A 22,326-nucleotide genomic window follows, 5' to 3' on the forward strand; every position below is an offset into this window, starting at 1 on the left:
GAAGGGTTCGATGGCTACGGGGTAATTCTTGGCATCATGTATAAGAGCAGCAGCCCATGATAAAAAGCTAGGGATTTATCAGCTATCTCACAGCAAATTTCCCCAGTGTGCATTTCAAATGTTTCCCTTCTCCACTTATTGTGGCCCAAGTTTCAAACTTTATTGCACTGATAACCTTCGATGTTGTTGATCCAGTCATCCTTGAGTCTCTTTTTCCCAGGGTAATTCACCGGATCCGTGCCATGTCCGAATCTTAACAAAGATTAGCTCCTATCATAGTTTCAGCAGACGTAGGTAGTAACTCACGATCCTATCTGGCAGTTATAGCCTTTAGTGCCAATTTTGAACGAGCCAGCATTTTTCTGGTATTCTTTTCTGATCTTATAAGCCGTGCCGGGCCTCTTGCATTCTTTGTAGCATCCACCCTGGTAATTATACCCATGGCATACTTTTATGTTAACGCAATAGTCGGCGCGCGCTTCCAGATCTGTTACCCCAGCTGTAACTGATTAGTATAGATTCACCGTAGGCGTTGGCATTGAGATGGGAGTTTACCTGCAGGGGCAGCAATTGCCTGGGAGGCCGCAAAAGCCCACAAAACAAAGACTGATGCGAAGACTTTCATACTTGCTCCTTGGAGGGTTTTGGGTGCTTGAGGAAAATTGATGAATTTCTTTATAATCAGTCTGGGAGAACTTGCGAGGTACTATCTCTGCAATAAAAATCCTATTTATAGCATTTTTAAGATGCTATGTAAGGCCACCTAGTACCAAAAGCAGAGTTGATCAGGGCACTTTCAGACATACGTTAGTGGATGCCTTGAAGTAACCAATTATGGCTACAACGCAAACATGCAGAGTACTGAAGTCAGGCACCTTGAACCCCGTATAGACTGCCAATGAGCAGCTTTCCGGAATCCCCTTCCAAATGTATACCTTGATCGTGACTGGATGACCTTATACGAGGAGGTAAGGCATGCATTAGGTTTGGATCCTTATACCACAGCCCGGACGCCTAGAAATCATGCCGAGACGCCACGAGATTAAGCAAACGCGCAGACCTAGAAGTATACAAAGCTAGCTTCATAGCGCGGTTGTCTACTCCAAAAATGGTTGTTGATTCCGCGGGTTCCCCGAGTACTCGAGACTCGGACAAGTTATTACTCATGACGAATGAGCCAAGACTGCCCTTTGTGCGTTAGTTTGTCTCGATTAGTAAAGTTTCATTCGTGGTACTGGCCATTGCTTCTCTCAAAGTCATACGTTCCTTGAGGACTCACTCAACAATGTTGCATCAGGCGTACCGCTATGCCGATTGAGGGAAAATGTTGCGCGCTACCCATAAATTGAAACGTAATTCGCGGAAATCGACATGATAGAAACAAAAAGGTAACTAACCCCTGCATTGAATTTGAAAGGAAAAATATACGAGAAGTCCTTGACAGGGGACCTGGTGCGTTCGGTGCCTGGCTAGAACAGATTGATATTTATTCAGCTCAGGCGTGCTCTTTCACATATTTGTTGATGCTTTTTCAAAGCTTCTTTGGCTAACAGGCTGACAGATTGTCCTCGAACAAACATTCTTCAATGGTCCAATTTAGGCAGGCTGCCATCGTTGAAGAATCAGCCAAATGAGGGCGTGGCAAGCTCACTGTTTGCTGTCGATCAAGCATTTGTTCCAATCTGAACTGCGAACTATTCTAATTTGCCAATAAATGTTTCCTCGGGCGTTGGTATGCAAATAGGCTGCGCTTTAGTGACAACGCATGACAACGCAACAGCATGCAGTAAGATCTACCTTGGTCGATGATACCCCGGATTTCGGGCTGCTTTACCTCATTTCTTCGATCTATCAGAGAGCCTGCATAGTCGAGCCAGAATAGAAATGGGACATACTGCTATTTAGTTCTGGTGAGGCTTGTGTGGCAGGCGTCCATTGGTATGTATTCTTCGCCTCAACATCTCGCACCATGCAGGGTTTCATGGAATCACCTCTATTTACATTCACTACTTGTTTTCTACCGTAATTCTTGTATTCAATAGTCGAAATCGAAACTTGCAGTCAAAATTGAAATCATCATTTAAAAATCAAATAGAGACATTTCATTACCAACATTCATAATGCGCTAACTAACCGAAGAAACCAACAAGTCGGACATTCTCACATAAATCCTCATAGCACAAGGCATTTGGTATAAAACGCAAACAATTCACAATCCATCAATTTCATTCTAATCTCCGCAAGTTCATCTACTTCTTGCGAGGACTCATAAGCAGGTTGAACTCGAGCGGCTTCACACTGAAAGCACCGTTAGAGGTCAGCTTGTAGTTCTTATCAGCGAACTCAAATGAGTTCTCCTTGATGATACTGGCCAAAGTGAAGAAAGACCATTGCCAGGCCCAGGTTGTACCATAGCATACACGCTTGCCGTTACCAAAGCCCTTCTTCGCGGCAGCAGGGAGGTTATCCCATTTATCACCCAGGACACGCTCAGGTTTGTACTCCTCGGCGTCCTCGCCGAAGACAGCAGGGTCACGGTTGACGGCTCCCAAGACTGCGATCATGGGCTGGTCGTGTGGGATTTGATACTCGCCTCCGGCAAGCATGATGGGGGCCTTGTTGTCTGGGTCAATGGGCTCGATATTGAAACCCGGTGCAGGTGCAGCCAGACGGAATGACTCGCGCAAGCAGGCCTCGACGTAGTGAAGTTGCTTCAATTGCTCGAGGGAGATTTCGTCGCTGTCACCGACAATACGGTCGATCTCCTCGCATGCCTTCTTGTGCGCCTCAGGGTTCTCGATTAAGTAGTAGAGGCAGTATGAGATAAGGTTGGCGGCTGTTGCAGCACCAATGTACATGGAGATGATCTCGTCGATCACCTGGGAGTCCTTGAGCTTCTTGCCGGACTGAGGGTCGGAGTTGTTGAGCATGGCATCCAGCAAGTCGTGGCGGACTTGGCTGGGGTTTTCCCTGCGGCTCTTCATGATCTCTTCGCAATAGTTGCGCATGAACTTGGTCTGGCTATAGAATTTGGGAAAGTTGGCCCAGTTCAGAACCGTAGGGCGAGTAGGTCGCTTCATGGCTTCCATAGTAGCTCCCTCGAAGGCATCGACCATGCCGAGAGTCTTCTTCTGGTCTTTGCCCAGGGCGTAATAGCGCTGGTTGAAAAAACTCTTGTTAACGGAAGCTACCAAGATAGCATCCAGATCTCGGGATGCAAGGACCTTCTGCTTCTCGCTGGAAGACCACTTCTTGGTAAGGTCCGGAATAACCTCCTGCATATCCTTGTAGACCTGCTCGGTCGCTTGTTGGGTCACATATGGAGCCATGATCCGGTGGGCGATTCCCCAGCTCTCCTCGTCATGTTTGGCAGTAAACAGACTGTCGTGCACAGAGTATCGGATTTCGAGAACGGGGCCAGTTACACATTTGCGGAAGCGTTTCTCATCGCAGATTTCCTCGAGAAGAGCTACATTACCGATGAAAACAATCTGGTGACCGAGAGCGTTGATCTTGAAGATGGGACCTACAAAAACATGACTCGGTTAGCTTTGGATGCGCCTCCAAATGACCTCAGTCTCTCTGTCTCCCCTCCATTTTTTCTTACCATATTCTCTGGCCAGCTTGTTCAACGAGTTCCAAGTTTCATTAGGGTTGACATCAAAGATGTTGCCCAGCAGTGGCACACCCGGAGGTCCAGGGATCTCGCTCGACATGACGAGGATATCAGTATAGTATACACAGACAGAACAACGAGAAGAAAGAGAGAAGAGAAGAGAAGAAAAGAAAAGAAATAAAATCGACAGCTCTGCTTTGGAGGGGCGGGGAACCACTCGTCAAGCCAAACAGAATCCTCAGCTTTCACACCAATCTTCAGCTGGGCCTTCGATCGACAGATCTCATAGTTGACTATCATTGGACCCAGCGGGGGGATGGCGCTTGTCGAGACTCCATCGTTCACGGCCAATTTGGGTTTAGCTGAAGAGATCGGCGCGATCGCGATGTAATAGTGCAGATTGGCGGTCGCTCATCGAACTAGGATTGGCAATTCATCGGGATTTCTGGGGCAAATCTGGCAAAGACCCAGCGCACTACGGGCTGTAGTGCAACCACAAGACGGGCAATGGGGTTTATCTCAATTGTCAGCGTGTGTTGCAGAGTTTGTGTGTGGTTTGTGCCTGTTTTGTGCGGGTGTGTGTTGCAATTTACGTAGGTTGACCGCTCATTTTGTGTTTCCCTACATCATGTCACTGACTTATTCTGTTATATTGCAGAGAAAAGAATGTCGTGTCATGTCGGTAGTGTGTAATACCGCATCTCCAGCTATTTTATTGGCACGGGATCAGAAATCCTTGGAACTTGGTGGCTGTCATAGCGGGTCTCCCTGGTTGCTGGGGGCTTGACATCATTTTGATGGCCCACAGGGGGCCCCAGCCTCTTCTCAATCTCTTCGTGTTCATCGGGTTCATCAGGGTGCAAAAAAGGGTCGAGCTTTAGTACGAAATCTTGCAGAGATAGCGCATGATCTGAAGATCTTGGTTATGACCAGCTCGTATCTTTATCCACTGGTATCCGCTAACCATGTGGATAGCTTCAAGTTCCCCAGTCTAGGGAAATAAGCATTGTGACCACAGCCTCCCCTTCGTTCCATTCATAACCAAAAGCTATAATAGGACATCTCTTGAATTTTCCTATTGTATTGACTGCTTGTCTGAAATAATCTAGAGACACGTCCGACAGCTGGGGCTCGCCGCGACCCGAGCACTCTGTGTAACACGCGCTGGTCACAATAAGCAATCGCAATGCGCGCATCGTCGTTCATTCGCAGCAATATAAGACCAACGAGGTCAAATAGAACCACAATATAAATTATTGGACGTACTACCAGTCATGGAATCCCTCTCCACCCAAGCTTCAGCTCCTCGAGCTGTCGTAGCACCTATTGCCCAATCACGATGAGCCCCTAGTTTCGGATTTCCGCGAGAAGTCGTAAACACCTTACAGTTTTTCTAGTCGATAAGATTCGTAGTGTAGCTTCTGTTTCATCACATTTGGATTTCCTGCTTCAGCCTTTACAGAGTCGCTAATGTGCGGCGATATAATCACTATACACAACCCACGCAATTCTTTGAAATCTTCCAGCATACCTGAGAATGTTACTGGGTATTGATCATCTTTCTTCTCGACGACCAGTCATGGACCAGTATACCAAAATGATAGTATATAAGCCCATCCAAAAAAATATAATTCATGTTCCTATTCGCATATTCCAATATCTTGATCATATTATATGTGGCACTCTATATAAATGCACTTCCCCAGAAAAAAAAAAGACAGACACCAGACAATCGCGCCTTGCAATCGACTTTCCTTTCAAAATAAAAATAAACAAACGAGAACTTCTTTTTTCTTCTCGACAAAACAAGACTAGCTTTCTTCCACGCAGTCTACACAGTGAAACTTCATCACATTGTTTGAAGGTTCAAACAACAAACTTGGAAGTTAAGTCAGTGGTTCCGCGTATCATATCAGGCAAATATCATAAAGTAAGTTTTTAGGTCCTTCGCATGCGAGTCACGCATTCACTGTTAAGTCGATCATTTCTGACAAGATAATGATCAACTCCATTTGGTAAAGGCCTGCGCGCACGAGGCACAACAGCGCTCCTACTGGGGGGTTTGCTTGGGGGTGTTTGGCAGGGTTGGCTCTGAATCCGAAGAAGACAATATTCGGCATCAACAACACACGAATCCTGGGCCATGAGTGTTCTCTTACTGGCATGAGACATTCGACAGACAAACTCACCATTGTGAACACCATACCAGAACCACGATGTGAATCAGAGCTCATGCGACTCGTCTACATGCTACCTTTTCTGAAAGCTTATATAGCTACATATGTTACCCTAATACTTGTATTTGTCGTCCGCATCCCCTTACCCAGTTTACCTGAGTAGCAGGTGCTCGACCTATTTATTCTCACTTTCACTTCCTAACTCCCTTTCCTTTTACCCATTCATCGCACTATTTCAAGCCCAGCCCCAATTATTTCTCCTCAGCCATACTATCACATTACTCTGCTGTTCCTAAATTACCATGGGTCCCAAGCAAAAGAAGATGCTGTCGATTATATACCAGCCCAGACCTGGAGGTCTGCCCTTCCTGTCATGGATGACAGATGGCAGTCCATGGAGCGGACAACTGATTCGAGGTGAAAGTATTCAACTATTTCAGGCTCGAAATTCAAAGCAGTTGGTGTATAGGCGTCCGAGAATTCCCAGAAATCTGCGCAGACTTGGGATGTTGAAAACGTTGATAGATTAGATGCGTGGAATTCAATTTGTGTTTCGCATAGATCATGGTCTGTCCATAAGTATTTAGTTCAACAAAGGAGCTACCGAGAATCCATTCTGTCCAGTTATCACTTCTTGAATTCAATATCTCACTTTCATCTTAATTACTTTCTATCTTATAATGAATGTTCTCACTTCCAGCTGTGGGCCTTGACTCTACCTTTCATTTGTCGGGTCCCATTTCCTAAAAGTTGACTCAGTGCATAGAATAGTAAATACGCAGACTTTCGTCCTTGCTATACTTGCATTCGCTCGCATATATAGTATACAAAACGTTACATGGTACAAAAATAATGTATGATCAGCATGAATAACTCACTGGCAATGCAGGCCCACAATGACTGACAGCTGACAGCAAAGCAATCGCCTAGAATTTTTCAGATATACCTCGGCTCACCATGTACTCCTTTTTTTATGCAGGCATTTTTTCAACAAAGCTTTCTCAAGTGGAGCTCCGGGCCAAGTTTCCTAGACTTGGCCTTGCTTGCATTTCATCTCTGTATAGTTATGGGCTTATCTTCTGCCTGTCATGTCGAAATTGTTGGGATCGGGCCGAGACTGTTGATATACAAGGGTTCTGATTTGTCTAATAAGCTCCACCCAGAAAATTTCAAACAAGAAATAGACCCAATTCAAGACTCATTATGCATCTAATTTACTGTAAAAGAGCCTCGGCTCTTCCCCATATGGAATCGACCTAGAAACAAAACACTTCATCGCTCATCTTCGTCACTGTCCCGGGCTTCGCGAATCCCAGAGCTGCCAGATTCTTCTTAGTCGCGCTCACCATTCCTGGGGGTCCACATAGAAGAATTTTCGTATCAGGAGATACACTGGGCAATCGCTGTTCTAAAACACTCTGATCTACAAATCCACTGCCATACGCCCAGTTTTCCGGCGGCGTATCCAACATATACCACAACTTGAAGTTCTTAGGGTATCGACGCGCGAAAGTTTCCAATTCCTCGCGCAAAAGAATATCTGCCTCGGAGCGATTCGCGTAAACCAGGCTGATCTCTGTTGTATCGGTGTCGTTTTCACAGATTGCTCGAATCAATTGGTACATGGGTGTGATACCGGTGCCACCAGCTACCATACCGAGCTTACGGCAAAGTCCCTTGGTGTATTTCATTGCGCCCTTGGGACCCCGGAACTCGACTTCATCACCGATGGAAAGATTGGCGAGATATCGACCACTGAGTAGACCGTCGGGATAACATTTGACGACTAGCTCGATGCGGCCGCGGTCGAGGTTGTTGGATGTCGGGGTATAAGAACGAGTCACGGTTTTGCCGTCTACTTCGGCCTTGATGGCGACGTGTTGGCCAATGGGTAGGCCAAGAACGGTGCTTTCGTTGGGTAGAGCAAAGACGAAGCGGTACACGTTTGAAGAAAGCTGATTTTTCTGTACTAACGACAGACGCTGGTATTTTTGAGGCTCGAGGAATCCGCGAGTTAGGTGCGGATCATTTCGAATGACCTTTTTCGCCTTAATGCGCGGTGGGAATCGCATAAAGCCTGACTCGATCTTGGTGAATCGACTGGCTTGTTTGGCTACCACCGCACCGATAGAGCCGCAGATGATACTCGCGGCTAGGAATCCATTGACAAAACCACCACGAGGAAGACGGAGACCCTTCGCTTGGTTGGGAAGCAGGTGGGACAGATGGGAAAAATGAACAGAGCTTCCGCTATAGACGAAGAGGGCAGGAATGAGAGTCAGGGCTCCAGTAGCCATGGCAATGACACGTAGTGAAGATGACTTCTTCTCTTCGGGGGCTTTCTGAGAGACGACACGGACAGCCTGAGGACGAACGAATTGCTGGGCATCTTTCAGAGTTCCGACAAGGTAAGGCTGCATGATCTCGCGAGCATCTTCTGAGTGGCCGACATCTTCATACTCGGCAGTCGCATCTTTCCCAGCGACTTCAACAAGGACCTCTGCACCACCGGGATGGTCTTGGAGATATTCAGTGATATCGAATACTGGGAAAGGTTAGTAATTGTTTTTTTTTTTTCGTTGACAAAATCGTTGAAACAAACCTTGACCATGAATGACGATCAAAGTATCGTTCTTTGTATTATGCGCCGCAACATCCTTTAATGTAAACTCCGGCAGTTCAACTTCTGTCTTCCATTGAGCCTTGAGCTCCTTGACATCTGAATTTGCCATATTTCTGGCGAAAAAAAGCAGAGATGCAACAGGGAGGAAGAAAAGAAGGTAAAACAATACACAAAAACCAAGACAGAGTCGAAGTATTAAGATGGAAAGACGAGCCGCAAAAACCCATGCACAATCGAATACCCAACAAACGAAAATTATTCAATTAAAATCCGCTTTGCATAAATCCTTGAGCCATTTTCTACTTGATCTTTGTACCTCGGGACAAAATAACTACGATATTCTAGTCTCGGCGGCTCGGACGGTTCCCGCAAACGGTACGGCGTGCCGATGCCATTTCCACTGCAATCCCGAAGGATGGCCCGATTATAATTCCCGATTAAGTAAAATGTGAAGATACTTTTTCCTTTGAACTGGTTTGCCGCAGGCTTGATCTCGGGCCTGGTGGGGCAAAGCATGGCTAAACATTAACTTGCTCAGGGGGCTCAAGGATTTCGTTTACCTTTCAAAAGGCATATACTGGTTCATTTATATTGATAGAAGAGTAATTTGGCCTTTTCGGCTATCATAAAACTATACAGGCCCTTTTTTCTTCAATTATGAGCGTCTTGATGAACAGATTGACCTCCTATTCTCATTAATGACCGTGTCGATCATCTCCTGATTCGACGGTGGAGCCCATTGAGATACTGAAACTACCGAGGCAGGCTGCGAGGGCTTAAGGATTTCGAATCCAGACTCTAGAACTTGCACAACGACGAAGAAAATATCACAAATCATGCATTAAATTTTGCATCAGAGTTAGTTTGTAGTGGAGTCATCGAATACAACATGTCTTTCCCGAGAAAAGTTTTATGCAATGCCGTTGTAAATAAATTGCGTTGGCTCCGTACAGTATGTCAATGATTCTTCTGGGTGATTTTTGATTCTGCACAAAAGACCAGTATCCAAAATGCCTGGTAAATTATTTCATCTGCTTGGTGAGCCTAGCTCTACTGCACGGCATGTCGAGATTGAATCGACATTAGATTTTCAAGGTCTGCAATTTTTGATTGCTGGTCAATTTGCCATTGTTGAGCCGAATGGTACGAACTTATATTCAGCGCTATGCAATTCACTTGCTAACCATTTGAAAGGAATCGGATTCCAATCGGAGACCTCATCTCTCACAAGTGTAGCCGATGTCTTAGCGAATGAGGAACCCGTCGCCATTAGCATCGATGGCAAACCAGTCCGCGAAATCCCAGGTCCAAAGGGACTTCCATTCGTGGGAAATTTCTTTGAAATCTACCCCGATCATCTGGGAAATCACCAACGTCTCTTTGACCAATATGGCCCCATCTTCCAGACCACCAACATGGGCCGTACGATATACCATACCAACGATCCCCAACTCTCAGCCATCGTCTTTTCCGAGTCCGACTTCTTCACCAAGAAGATAATCGAAGCCCACCCACTACATCCCATCAAGAACCAAGAAGCCGGTGTCTTCCTCGGTGACACTGATACCCCGGAATGGCGTGCTGCACACAAGTTTCTGCCCCCGGCACTCGGCCCTAAGGCTGTTCGTCACTACGCACCCACAATGCAGGAGACTGTCGAGGACGCATTCAGTGTCTTTGATGAATTGGACGAGCAAGGCGAAGCTTGGAATGTCTATCAGTACATGCTGAAACTAGGATCACAGGCTGTTGGAAAGCTTGTCCTTGGAATCGATTTCAAGCATTTCACTTCTCCCAATGCCCCGCCTCACGAGTTGGTATACCGTATCGCAGAATCTTTGACATTGAATAAGAAGGTTGCTGCTTGGGGTGACTGGTATGCCAAAATGCCTTTTGGAGATCCGAAGAAGTTGCGGGATGCTAGATGGCGCATTACCGAGATGGTTAATGAATCGATTGCGAATGCTTCACGTGGTGGTGTCGAAGATCTCCCTCTTCAGGATGCTGCCTTGAAAGCTACCAACATGGTTGGTGAGTATATCTTGTTGACGATCTCATTGTTCCGGATAATGTGGCTAATGATTGAACAGATTACGCCATTCGTGCTACAGATAATAGAGGTGAGAAACTGCCGAAGACTAGCTTGATGCAAGCTCTCGTCGTCGCAACTGGAGCCGGCTTCACCACTACCTCTTCTCTTCTATCCTGGTTGATCTACTCTCTGGTCAACTACGACGGCATGCAGGAACGTCTTCTCCAAGAGCTCATTGACAACGACATCAACGCCGACACTCTCATTACAGCAGACATTACTGATAAACTCACATTCATGGACCGCTTCATCAAAGAGACTCAACGCCGTCACAATCCTTCCTATCAACCTGCCCGCACAGCAAAGATTGACATGGTCCTCCCTGGTGGATATAAACTCCCCACAAACTCAGTCGTCATCCCAGCGCTACATCACATCCACAATAACCCGGCTGTCTGGGATAATCCAGCCCGCTTTGATCCAGACCGCTGGGATACAGAGCAAGTGAAGAATCGCCACAAGGCGTCTTATATTCCATTTGCAGCGGGTCCGCGTATGTGCATTGGATTTAACTTTGCGCTGCAAGAGGTTAAGGTCTTTTTACCGAAGTTGCTTTATCGGTATAAGTTTACTCAGGAGCAGTTTGGAACCATCGAGTATGATCCTATGTTCCAGTTGATCCGGCCTAACAACTTGTACGTGCGTGCTGAACGTCGCGTAAAGTGGCCGCCAAAATCGGAGTAGATTGCCATCCGTGAATGAAGTTATTTGTATAATCTATTCAATATCCAATACATTCTATTTACAGTACCCAATCCTAAATGTCACAGGTAGACATTTTCGACGTTTCCATCACGCGCGATGCGAGACCGTTTCAATTCACTAATTCCCACGCTGCGCGCGAATGAACTCCCCGGCCCAAGGGAAATTCTCGTATCTCGAGCCATCTGCTCTTAGCTGGACCGTCGAGGGTGCATATACCCCATTCAACATCCAAGGGGTATCATCTTGCTTGAGAGGAAGTTTGCGCATGCGCATAGGGCAGAAAGAGTAAGTCGCCACAGCAAGTCGACCAGTTGAGCGATATAATTGCATCGCATCAGAGATGAAATCCTGAAATTGCATATACCACGACTCATGAACCAGGTATTCCTTCCATTGCTCAAATGGCCAGGGGTTCTCCATCGCCGCGCTAATAACCTGATAATTCTTCGTCGATGATGGAAATCCATATTTTGTGCAGAAATACGACGAGACTGTGTCGGCCATGTGTTTCTTCCAATGCCAGACCATCGTGAATTCCGTCGCAAGGAAGGTTTGATCTGGTCGAATGCGGGCGAGACAGTATTCCAGCATACTTCTGTGTCCATTAAATGTCATCATATGAGGATGTAAGTCAACGCCGTTGATCTCGGGTCTCGAGGCGATGAATCTTAAGAACCGTTCTATTCCTGGTGTACGCTTGGCGGGGAGATCAAGTCTGTTCAGCGCTCCCATGTATAGGCGTGTAGACATGGCGAAGTCATGCTTTTGGCGGAATTCGATGGTAGTCAGAGCCATGCTTTCATAGAATGAATTAAGCTTTTCGTCTTTTTGGTCCGCTTTTGCCTCGATGAAGGGTTCATTGCCAATGACTAGAATATCCACTTTCCCCATGACAAGTGGGAGCAACCGGGCTAGAACTTGCAATTCAGCTGCCATTTCGGGGCTGCCTGGTGTTGGAAAATCAAGATTCGAATAACTCCATTTCAGGCTCAGGATTGTGTGGTATCCAGCGTCTATTGCCTTGAATAAAGATCCCATGTTCGGGTCTTGGTCTGCCCGTTGACTGTCGATCAGATGCATGTCGATGAAGCCACGGATCCACTTGGCGTCGACGCGCTTCAACTCGTCATAGTTAATCCAGACAAATTTCTCGTTGTAGTTCGCTCCAAGACCACCTATGGAGATGCCTGACTGCATGCTTGCATTTGAAGTTTCTGATCAAGTGAAGATGAAACGACCCCGCAAAGATCGTCTTCACTGCTTCATCGTCTGGTGGATTTGTGGATTCAGCGATCCAATCATGTATAATGTGGGTACTTGGTATCGTGGACAACAATCATCGCGGGAGGGGATATCTACGTTAACGTGGTTGGCGAACGTGTCGAAGTGCTAGAGTCACAGTCGTATAGACCCCGGTTTGTATCTTTGTAAACTGCGAATAGTAGCAGTGTGCGCGTCACAAATTCCGAGCCTTATGTGCCTGAAATCGCAGAAATAATCTAGATCATCATACAATAAAGATAGATAAAAAAAAATACATAGTCCAGGTCTTGAAGCTTCTGATCCTCTTCTCGACATCACTAGATACCCCGGAAGTTGGTAATAAGAAACCGGAGTAATACAAATATGCAAGGTGCCCAGCACTATCACTACCTGTCACAACTAATTATATCTCTAGTTAGGTACTACATTCAGGTTCAATCTCCATAAGAGGTAATAATCAATCCAATCGTATTTCTTTTTATGTTTCTTAAGGCCTAGATTGGCCTTCCCATGTCAAGCCTCGGGATCGTTCCACAATATTATGGTAATGGCAGATGATCTGAAGGCATCCACCAACCAGACCTGGAAAACATGAGGCCACGCAATTCTAAACCCTAAAGTAACTCTATTCAGATAGGACCCTATGGTCCAAGCCATCAGAGAAAGTCAAATTCTGTTCGCCTTTGTAACTACACTCCCACGCCCTTATCCTCTCATAGTAAACCCTAACTAGGCACCCGCATTAAACTACCTTGCAGCTCCACATTCACGAACTGACGCCCCCCAAGGCAAACAAATACTATAAATTCAATACTCCCTTGATCGACAAAGGTAATGGCAATCAAGCTTTAAATAATTTCTTGGCATGTCACGATACTTGGGCCCAGTTCTCATTTTACAACCTCCACCATCGCCTTGACCTTGACCCCGAGTCTCATTTCTCAGAGCTTGGCTTCAGGATTGCTTCTTAGTTGACCATGTCTCTCCATCCAATTCCTGAAGATCAAATGCTTGAGGTATCTGATCTGGAGGATCCGCTTCGTCGTAATCCCCCCTCCTCATCTGCGTCTCTTTCCCATCATAAAAGGAGGTCAAGATTCAGCAGGCGAAATTCTCGGCAATGGTCTGAGATTGCGATATTCTGGGCATTCATCCAGAAAGCATTCTGGTGGTTTCTGGTATTTCTGTGCGTCCGGTTCCCGAATCTACATTTTCAAATCTACATCTATCAAACATGCTAGCCAGCCTCATTATTATTGCCATGCTAATCATCCCACAGCGGTCTCATCACTCTCGCCAGCTCAGCATGGAATAACTTCCATGCTCACCTGTCAAGTAGCAAGGATCGATTCCTCCCGAGACCAAGACCGTCCCTCTTTACAAATTATTTTACGCATGGTGTTTCGCCTGTCCCCTGCCACTCACACAACGACTACTGGAGGCGTGTACCATTACTTTCCGCCCTCGAAGCCGGCTGCACCAGCGTGGAAGCTGATATATGGCTCGAAAATGGCCTACTCCGTGTCGGCCATACCAGGAAAACAGTTTTAAGGGGCCAAACACTGCAAAGCCTATATCTGAATCCATTGCTAGAAATGCTGAAGCAGCATAATCCACAACTGAACAGAACATCCCTAGCCTTCTCGTCGGGTTCTACCTTTGATCAAAATGAGGAAGATGAACTTGTCGGTATATTCGCCACAGATCCAAAGCAAACTCTCGTGCTTCTCATCGATTTCAAAAGTGGAGAGCATCTTTGGGAATACCTCATCGAGTCACTCCACTCATTTCGAGAACATGGCCTTCTCACCTTTTCCAATGGGTCGGATGTAATTTCTCGACCAATTACTATAGTCGTCACTGGCGACGCACCATTCTATCGAGTTGCAAGAAACACCTACCACGATATCTTCTACGATGCGCCTTTGGATGGTCTAAGTCTCCCCGAATCAACCGCCTCGTCAGGACATGCGAATGTCCCCTACTCCCCGCAAAACAGCTACTACGCCTCTGTTGATTTCCGCAAGGCAATTGGATCGCTTCCGCTGAGTCGGCTTTCGCAAGGCCAGCTGGTTAAATTGCGCAATCAGATTCGTGATGCGCATGGGCGTGGTTTGAAAGTTCGGTACTGGGGCACACCAAGTTGGCCCGTCAATTTAAGGAATTATGTTTGGCGGGTTCTCGTTCGGGAGGGAGTTGACATGTTGAATGTGGATGATTTGAATGCGGCTACGAAGGTGGATTGGAAGGAGACGAGTTGGTGGTGACTATTAGCAGTGTACATGAAATCTATAAGAAGTATTATGCAAGATACAAAGTAAACATGCTGTTTATAAAGAGAATCGTGATTACATGGTTTAAAGGAGGCATGGCTCGTTATTTCAAGTAGTCACACGTTGGAATTGCCGGGCATAATCATGATACTAAGTATTCATTAAACTCTTCCTTAAATCATCACTCATCCTGCATCTGTATCCGTATAGCTCATTAAAGAACCAGCTTGAATTCTGGGTTGCGATCATCATTGTATCCCGCATACTGATCATACTTCCCATTTCGCTTGTCGCGATTTACCTTAGCGCAGTAAAGAACGTTGAAAAGAATCCTATTTTCATCAGCAAATGTACACAGGGGTTGTAGTGTAGAGAACTCACATAAACCATGCAAAGACTAGAAGTCCAAGGATAATAGTGTGTCCACGGTGATACAGTGGCTTGTCGCGAGCGGGATAATTGAAGGCTATGTCCAATCATGTCAGAAGTTTGGATAAACACAAAGAAGAATGGAGTCTTACTGGCAACAAAGCCACCACAATTCGCGATGGCCAACTGCATCGCTGATGTCGTGGCACGCTTATAGTGACCGGCAGAGTTGTTCGACATCCAAACCAGGATACAGGGCACGCTCGCGTACATGCCGGTGGCCATGAGGAAAGTCATGCCGTATTGGACTTTTGCGTTTTTGATATTGGCGATGGCCGCGTAGCCGACGATAGCGACGGGGAGAGTGAACAGCATGACGACACCACGAAGCTTAAGACGATCCGAGACGAAAGCAACGACGACTGAAAAGTTAGCACGGGAGCAGGTTTGCAAATCTAGAGATATGAAGGTACTTACCCGTCAAGACAGCAGCCACAGCATATGGGATTACAGACCACAGCTGGACTTCATTAGCGTCTTTGGCAAAGTTCAGGCTTTCGATGATGGTTGGTAACTAAGAAGTTAGCTTCGATTGTCCTTCAATCGGATGAGATGACTTCATACAAACAACCCGAAGGAGTACAATCCAGATAGAATTGCAAAGTATGCCGACGCTGACAGCCACATCTGTGGCTCCAAGACGCCACGACGGACTTCCGACCACCTGAATCCATCGTTTTCGGCAGCCAATGTCCTGTAGAGGTTAGCCAAGGCCATTCATGAGGTGGTAGTGGTACAACCTACCCGTCCGCTCTTTTGGGGTTGTCGAGTAATAAACGTTCTCGCCCAAACTCGCGCTCCTCTTCGGTCAAAAAGTGCGCAGTTTCGATGCTATTGGGAAGAACCAAGAAACTCAACACACCACAAGCAAACGTCTATTTGAATCAGCTGGGGTCCATAATAATTAGTCGTCTTCATGGAAAAGCTTACCAGTAGACCTTCGATAATCAAAATCCATCTCCAGCCTTCGATTCCACCTCTTGGGCCGATTTCCGATAAACCGCGGGCGAGAAGACCTATCGGATTTAGAATAAAACCCAGGACGCGCAGAATATAACATTCATACCTCCAAAAGCACCCGAAAGGGAAGCAGCTGTATAGAATAGACCAATGCGTAAAGCCAAGTCACCACGCCTATAGAAGGTAGACAGATAAAGCACCTGGAGAAGTCAGCTCTCAATCGCATCGAATCAAATCGAATGGTGACTCAGAACATACCATTCCCGGCAGCAAGCCACCCTCTGCAATACCCAACAGTGCACGAACAGCCGTGAATTGGGCAAAGTTCTGCACAAAGCCCAAACACATTGTAATAATGCCCCACAATGCCGTCAAAAATGGTAGCCAAATCTTCGGAGACGCCTTCTTCAACAGCAAGTTACTTGGCAATTCACTGGGGAAATGTAGATTAGCATTGCCAAGCTTCTAAGAGGTCTGAGCTTCGCCTTCGGGGTGGCGCTGGATAAGGTAGACCGCTGTAGATGTGGAGGGGGTGGAGGAGAGGGGGGAGAGTGCAATACCTGCAGACATAAGTGAGATAGAACACCGTCAGCCCAATATCATACTGGTGATCTGAAATATTAAGATCTTTCTCAAGGCCATAGATCTTCGCATTGCCGACATTCGTGCGGTCCAGAAATGAGCACAGAAAGAGCAGTGCAAGCATTGGCAAAATCCTGATAAGTCTGGTGTCAGTACACTTGTTCTCAACAAAAACACACACCAAGAAAGGGGATTGGGAACTGAACCGACCGTGTATCCAACTTGAGCAGAATCGAACGCGTCAATTTCGACTCTCGCACCTCATCTCCAACACGATTCAATGAACTAGCCTTTGCCTCTTCCATCTCTTTGATGTCTGGCTTGGGATCCATATTAGCTTTGAAGTGATGATGTGTTGAGGTACTGCGTGAAACGTGATGCAGGGGAATGCAGGAATTAAAAATCCGAAAAGCACAAGAAGGTCAGACAAAACAGGGTCCGATAGAAAATACTGCCTAGCTGGAACTCGGCATGCACTTTTAGCCTCCGAAGCCTTCGAGCTGACCAGCCCATTTCCTCCCTCCACAAATCATTAGCAAATACAAATTGTTGAGCCAAGCCGTATTCCCCGCACTTTTCCCCAGACTTCCAGTCGTTCGGTTTAAGCTTAGCATATGACTAAGCGCGTTTCTGGTATTTCTCGTGATCCCGGTATTTTTGGTATCGTATTGTCATCCGATCCTGTCGGGTCGGCGCGCAGAAGTGAATGCCGAGGTTTACCAGTCGCTTCTTTCTCCGCCTTGGCTGATTCCCTCCTTTGTCTCCCTCTATCTACGCCATGTCTAAGCTGTCGACCAGTCTCAAGGCTTTGATTAATAGTCCGGCGGCTCGGCCGCATACTGTACCAGCACCGAAGAACATCACTGCTATTTACCGGGATCTCCAACAGTCTGCCAAGGCCAACAATGTCTCGCAACCATCATGGCTTGCCGTGTCGGTGAGTATAGTACAGACAGCTTGGGACAAATTCCGGGCTGTTCAATTAGTTGTTACATGCTAATATCTACTAGACAGCAGCAACAATGACAATGAATTCCCCGGAATCCCTAACAGCCCTCTACAACCTGGCAACAAAAGATACCCCTCACGAAACCGCCCTGGAAATCGCCGAATTAATGCGCGAAATCGGACTGAAATGCATCAGTTTCAACGGCATTCCTAGAACAATCAACTGTCTAAATGCTTTCAAAACAAGTCTACCAGACCCCATTAGTTCCAGCCTCTCAACTACACCAACCCGCCAGCCAACACCGGCCACAATTGCCCAAATCCAAAATCGCGGTCATGCCCTCTGGGACTCGATTTATCGACCCTTCGAGAAAAAGTTATATAACCGTCTTGCGGATTCGCATCCGGATTTACCTGTTGTTATTTTGAATAGTCACTACGGTGCCCTCCTATCGGATCCACCGGCGACTGAACGTGCGGGACGGAGTAAAGCTGCCTCCGCAGGCCGGATCCTAACCTCTCTCGTTGCGGTGTCATGTCTGCGTGCACAGTCGGGTGTTGGGCCGCAGGTTCTCTCGCATGTTTTTGGACTGCGGAAGGCCTTGGAGGATGGATCTTGGGTTGAGGATGTAGAGGGTGCGGAGGGGGCGCGGTGGTTAGCGAGTGATGAGGGCAATGAGTGGATTTTGAATAGTGTTGATGCGATTGTCAAGGCTATTGGGGAGGGAGAGGGATCTAATTTTGCTAGGGCTAAGTTGTAGACAGTCTAAAGGTGTGGGTCGACTTTTGCTGGAGATCTGTAAATAGTGTAGATAAGCATGAAAATTACCTCTTTACACTTTGGATACATGGCATTTGAATGCAGCTCTCTCCACTATGATGCATTGCTGTGTTAAGCTTTGTTTGGATACTTGGCGTCGATCGTGAGTTCTACTAGTCTGTGACAAGTATGTATTGTGATATCTGCATTGTATGAGTTTGGCATAATCTTGGATTTTGGAAAATCTGATATCTTCGCATTGATTCCATGAGGTCCCGGATGATTGAAGAGAGAGATAGGTATCTCTCTCTTCAATCATATCAAAAACTTGAAAATATACTCAAAGATCGCCGCTTCATCCACCCAGCTCAATTCCCCTTCATCTTCCTTACCATCCTCCCCAAAATCCCACCCTTATCCTTCTTCGTACCTCTCGAATGAATAGGTCCATCACTATAATCACCAATCGCACTCTCATTTTGAAATGTCTGGTTTTCTGACAACCCCTCGGTGACGGGATCCGAATGCGAGTGTCTCTCAGACTCAGATTTATCCCGACTGGGATCTGAGTAACTCGGGTCTGAGTTCATATAATCAGGGTATTGAAGATCGTCTTTATCCTCGCCTGCACTCCCTTCTCGGAGACTTTGCTCTCGGGATTGTCGTTCTAAGCCCCTTCTTGCTGCGGCATCGATATTTCTTTCGCCTAGCATGCTTGTGCCCGCCGGACCTGGGGCTAGCATTGTTTGGTCGACCATGTTGGGATATGGTATAGCGTAGATACTAATAGCGCATGTATCTTGTACACTTAAGACAAAGCATTAATGTATTTAAACTGGAGAGTTGCGAATAACTGAAGTTGCGCAGGTCATTTGACTATATACAAAATTGCAGCAACTGATGACGTCGGACAAGAATGCCGTGCCCAACTCTCCACTTCACATCCACCAACCACATTAAATTCCATTCCAGGAGGATGCTAAGTAATCCATTCAAATGGTACGGGGTATAAAAACACAACTAGAAAGGGAAATCGGCATTCGTAAAATCCGGCCAATCCCAACTCAACATATCGTCAAAGGGGACATCCGGTATAGATGCACCGAATGCACTTCCGGCGCGATTCACTGCATCAATGATCTGATTATCTGACATTGTCGAGAATTGTAATGGTTCCGACCAGATATCACCTGGTAAAGACGAAGCCGCCTGTGAGACAGATAGCGATGGGTCAGCTAAAGATGCGCTCGTTGGCGCTGGCATAGTGTCTTGGATATCTACTCGTGGATCTTGACGAGGGATAGTTGGTCCGCGACGGATGAGTTCGCGGAGGAATCGTCCATATAGCACTGATGCACCATTTCTGTGATCTGGAGTTGCGCCAATACGTTCGAGGACTCCAGCTGTTTCTTCGATTAGGGTTCGGACGCTGGGGGCCAGGCTGGATCGACTGTCTCCTGGCGTGACGCTTAGACTTAGGGCGGAGCATGCGGCGAAGGATATCATGATGACGGTGTTGTTGGGCATCGATTTCAATCGGGATTCACCTTGGATAGCCGCGCGGAGGACATTCAGTGCCGAGGATAATCCGGCGGCGCGGAAGAAACGCTTCACTGCTGTGGGGGCTGTTGGGTGATTGATGACACCGCCGTAGGTCGAGAGTTGGGTGTGAGTTACTAGAATCTCGACGTATGGTGGGAGGGAGCGAGCTGTTGGTAGTTAAAGTTGAGATTCTTCGTAATTGTAGGGGCGGAGTACCATACCTCTATTCTCGCTGATTGCGACGGCCCAGGTGGTAAACCAATGCTCGTAGAAACTCTCGATGGTATTTTTAATTCTTAATAATTAGCGAAGTTCATAAAAGAGGTTGGCAAGACTCACGTATGGGCAGCCTCAGAGCCAGTATCTCCGATGCGATAGCTATCACAGCTGGACTTGACTTTCCTAAATAATTCGTCCTGGTACAATCAGCCCCATTTGTTCATAGACGACACGATCAACGACTTACCAAGTCTCGTCGTAATATCGCCATCGAATTCATTGGCCCATCTCGTCTATCCGCAATGTCAGATCGATGCCATGTATCGCAGTTTTCGATGAGTGCCGTTGGAGGAACAGTATAGCTTCGCCCTCTAGCAAGGCAGACACTAAAGTAATATTAGACAAGCCATAATATTGCGGAAAGAATACATACCCTCTTTCCACAACGAATAAAGCAATCCACGTTCTCTCCCGCCGCCTCAATAACCGTCGCCCCCATTCGGAATGAGGGTCTATGTCGTCAAACCCATCCATATGCAACGCTCTCTTTGCATCGATACAATCCGCCCTAGCGAGCCGATATAGAAGATCCCTGTCAAAGCTGGACGAAGGCGTGACAATCTTATTCAATGATAAATCCAGGGCAACGGTCAGTGCCATGGCAATGTACGAGCATGTATCATCATCTCCAAGTTTGTCACCCGGTGCCATCCAGGGGACATTCACCATGAAGGCTAAGACTATCTCCACGGAGCGATGACGATGGGTCATCACGCGATTAGCGAGAAATTTGACATGTCTTGAAAGTCTCTTAGACAGAGCTCCAGCAGATGGTAAGAACAGTGCCGCGGCCGCCATGATAGATGTGAAAAGAAATGCTGACTGAGCGCGCACAAAGCGCGCCGTATGAACGAGGGGATCCAGTCCCCATCGCGTATGAGCAAGGTGTTGGTAGAAACTGTAATCATTAGCAGGAGCTCCAGAGTAAACATATCACAGTCACAGCCAGGCAATCACTTACAAAGAAAATAAAGATTCAGACTCATCAAATGTAACAAGACCCAACTCCACCGGATCCAAATCAACCCCAACATCCAAATTCGCACGCGCAGGTACAAAGAACGATTTCGCACTCTGTTCCACATCCACAATCTCTGACTGGAATGGCGGTGGTACCACAGGAGAATGATGAACATGCCGCACACCAACAGGCGAAAGCTGTAAATCCGAGGCCCGAGCTAGTAACTGAAGCGGATTCTCCGCATCATCCAAAGCAAGGCTCTCATCTCGATCTCGCTGGGGAGAGCTAATACGCGGACGCTCTCGCTCCGTGTCCGAGAAAATACTTTCTCCCTCTAGGTCTGAGGGGTTCTTCAGCTGGCCCTGAAAACGCGAGAGGAGTTCCTGTAATCCGGAAATCGCCTTTTGAGCTTCATCCGAGGATCCGGATGGATCGAGCTTGGGACGTTTAATAGCCTGCTCTATTTGATGGATTGCTTTTTCCAGGCCTTTCCGTTTACTTGAGAATAGTCAGATCCAGCCTAGGTGTAAACTCGCTGCTTTTACTCACTTCTTGACTCCCTTTTGACGGCCCAGGTGGTGATTCGGCACAACACATTCCAGATTCGACTGGCGACACTTCTCACAGCGGGTATACCCTGCTGGTCTATTACAGCGGATCTTACTCCGTCGACAGCTTAGACATGCAGGCTGTTTGGCGTGGGAACTGGCCGACTCCTCCATGGTGTTGTCATGATATGCTTCCCATCGCGGGCAGACGAGAGGTGGGCGGAGATAAGCTTAAGCTAAATATATGCCCTGTTGTATATATTTATACTTTGTGGCTTATAGATCCATAAATCACGCGACACTTCAACAGCCCTTGCCGGGCTAGCTCAATCGGTAGAGCGTGAGACTCTTAATCTCAAGGTTGCGGGTTCGACCCCCGCGTTCGGCTATTCCTAAAGATAACCACGAGATTTCTTTTTTGTCCTCATTCCATTCAATGATTGGATGGATACATTTCTCTATCACCGAGTGTGTCGCTTATTCTTTTTTTCTGCAATTGCATTATCTGGTGGCAGCCATAGCAATTTTCATCTACTAGATGAGAATATGTTGACCTCAAAAGGTCGAG

General features: G+C 46.8%; 10 protein-coding genes across 10 annotated transcripts; 3 read left to right on the top strand and 7 right to left on the bottom strand.

Moving 5' to 3' along the window:
* Positions 1 to 152: 152 nt before the first annotated feature.
* Positions 153 to 625, bottom strand: N7469_000184 (uncharacterized protein; the record flags this gene model as incomplete). The annotated part of the gene is made up of 3 exons (XM_056639104.1): positions 153 to 252; positions 307 to 499; positions 556 to 625. 3 exons carry the CDS (start codon positions 623 to 625, stop codon positions 153 to 155), a joined length of 363 nt encoding a protein of 120 aa, XP_056504861.1.
* A 1,624-nt stretch (positions 626 to 2,249) lies between these two features.
* N7469_000185 (uncharacterized protein) lies at positions 2,250 to 3,716 on the bottom strand (the record flags this gene model as incomplete). Its single annotated transcript, XM_056639105.1, has 2 exons — positions 2,250 to 3,526; positions 3,608 to 3,716. 2 exons carry the CDS (start codon positions 3,714 to 3,716, stop codon positions 2,250 to 2,252), a joined length of 1,386 nt encoding a protein of 461 aa, XP_056504862.1.
* A 3,333-nt stretch (positions 3,717 to 7,049) lies between these two features.
* On the bottom strand, positions 7,050 to 8,525 carry N7469_000186 (putative cytochrome b5 reductase; the record flags this gene model as incomplete). Its single annotated transcript, XM_056639106.1, has 2 exons — positions 7,050 to 8,338; positions 8,396 to 8,525. 2 exons carry the CDS (start codon positions 8,523 to 8,525, stop codon positions 7,050 to 7,052), a joined length of 1,419 nt encoding a protein of 472 aa, XP_056504863.1.
* Positions 8,526 to 9,426: 901 nt separating this feature from the next.
* N7469_000187 (cytochrome P450) lies at positions 9,427 to 11,192 on the top strand (the record flags this gene model as incomplete). Its single annotated transcript, XM_056639107.1, has 3 exons — positions 9,427 to 9,559; positions 9,611 to 10,447; positions 10,507 to 11,192. 3 exons carry the CDS (start codon positions 9,427 to 9,429, stop codon positions 11,190 to 11,192), a joined length of 1,656 nt encoding a protein of 551 aa, XP_056504864.1.
* A 138-nt stretch (positions 11,193 to 11,330) lies between these two features.
* On the bottom strand, positions 11,331 to 12,410 carry N7469_000188 (uncharacterized protein; the record flags this gene model as incomplete). The annotated part of the gene is made up of 1 exon (XM_056639108.1): positions 11,331 to 12,410. The coding sequence occupies one exon, from the start codon at positions 12,408 to 12,410 to the stop codon at positions 11,331 to 11,333; it is 1,080 nt and encodes a 359-aa protein (XP_056504865.1).
* A 1,043-nt stretch (positions 12,411 to 13,453) lies between these two features.
* N7469_000189 (uncharacterized protein) lies at positions 13,454 to 14,743 on the top strand (the record flags this gene model as incomplete). The annotated part of the gene is made up of 2 exons (XM_056639109.1): positions 13,454 to 13,662; positions 13,756 to 14,743. 2 exons carry the CDS (start codon positions 13,454 to 13,456, stop codon positions 14,741 to 14,743), a joined length of 1,197 nt encoding a protein of 398 aa, XP_056504866.1.
* A 220-nt stretch (positions 14,744 to 14,963) lies between these two features.
* N7469_000190 (uncharacterized protein) lies at positions 14,964 to 17,052 on the bottom strand (the record flags this gene model as incomplete). Its single annotated transcript, XM_056639110.1, has 11 exons — positions 14,964 to 15,081; positions 15,131 to 15,215; positions 15,271 to 15,540; positions 15,596 to 15,692; positions 15,743 to 15,872; positions 15,923 to 16,053; positions 16,109 to 16,194; positions 16,245 to 16,338; positions 16,397 to 16,571; positions 16,699 to 16,854; positions 16,931 to 17,052. The coding sequence occupies 11 exons, from the start codon at positions 17,050 to 17,052 to the stop codon at positions 14,964 to 14,966; spliced, it is 1,464 nt and encodes a 487-aa protein (XP_056504867.1).
* Positions 17,053 to 17,498: 446 nt separating this feature from the next.
* Positions 17,499 to 18,429, top strand: N7469_000191 (uncharacterized protein; the record flags this gene model as incomplete). The annotated part of the gene is made up of 2 exons (XM_056639111.1): positions 17,499 to 17,657; positions 17,731 to 18,429. 2 exons carry the CDS (start codon positions 17,499 to 17,501, stop codon positions 18,427 to 18,429), a joined length of 858 nt encoding a protein of 285 aa, XP_056504868.1.
* Positions 18,430 to 18,796: 367 nt separating this feature from the next.
* On the bottom strand, positions 18,797 to 19,186 carry N7469_000192 (uncharacterized protein; the record flags this gene model as incomplete). The annotated part of the gene is made up of 1 exon (XM_056639112.1): positions 18,797 to 19,186. The coding sequence occupies one exon, from the start codon at positions 19,184 to 19,186 to the stop codon at positions 18,797 to 18,799; it is 390 nt and encodes a 129-aa protein (XP_056504869.1).
* Positions 19,187 to 19,448: 262 nt separating this feature from the next.
* Positions 19,449 to 21,932, bottom strand: N7469_000193 (Zn(II)2Cys6 transcription factor; the record flags this gene model as incomplete). Its single annotated transcript, XM_056639113.1, has 7 exons — positions 19,449 to 20,137; positions 20,192 to 20,265; positions 20,310 to 20,386; positions 20,437 to 20,575; positions 20,623 to 21,147; positions 21,211 to 21,708; positions 21,760 to 21,932. 7 exons carry the CDS (start codon positions 21,930 to 21,932, stop codon positions 19,449 to 19,451), a joined length of 2,175 nt encoding a protein of 724 aa, XP_056504870.1.
* Positions 21,933 to 22,326: the final 394 nt, after the last annotated feature.

The sequence above is a fragment of the Penicillium citrinum genome (assembly GCF_028827155.1).
Source record: "Penicillium citrinum strain IBT 23319 chromosome Unknown utg000001l:1.0-4955037.0:1.0-4956770.0, whole genome shotgun sequence".
Lineage (NCBI taxonomy): Eukaryota > Fungi > Ascomycota > Eurotiomycetes > Eurotiales > Aspergillaceae > Penicillium > Penicillium citrinum.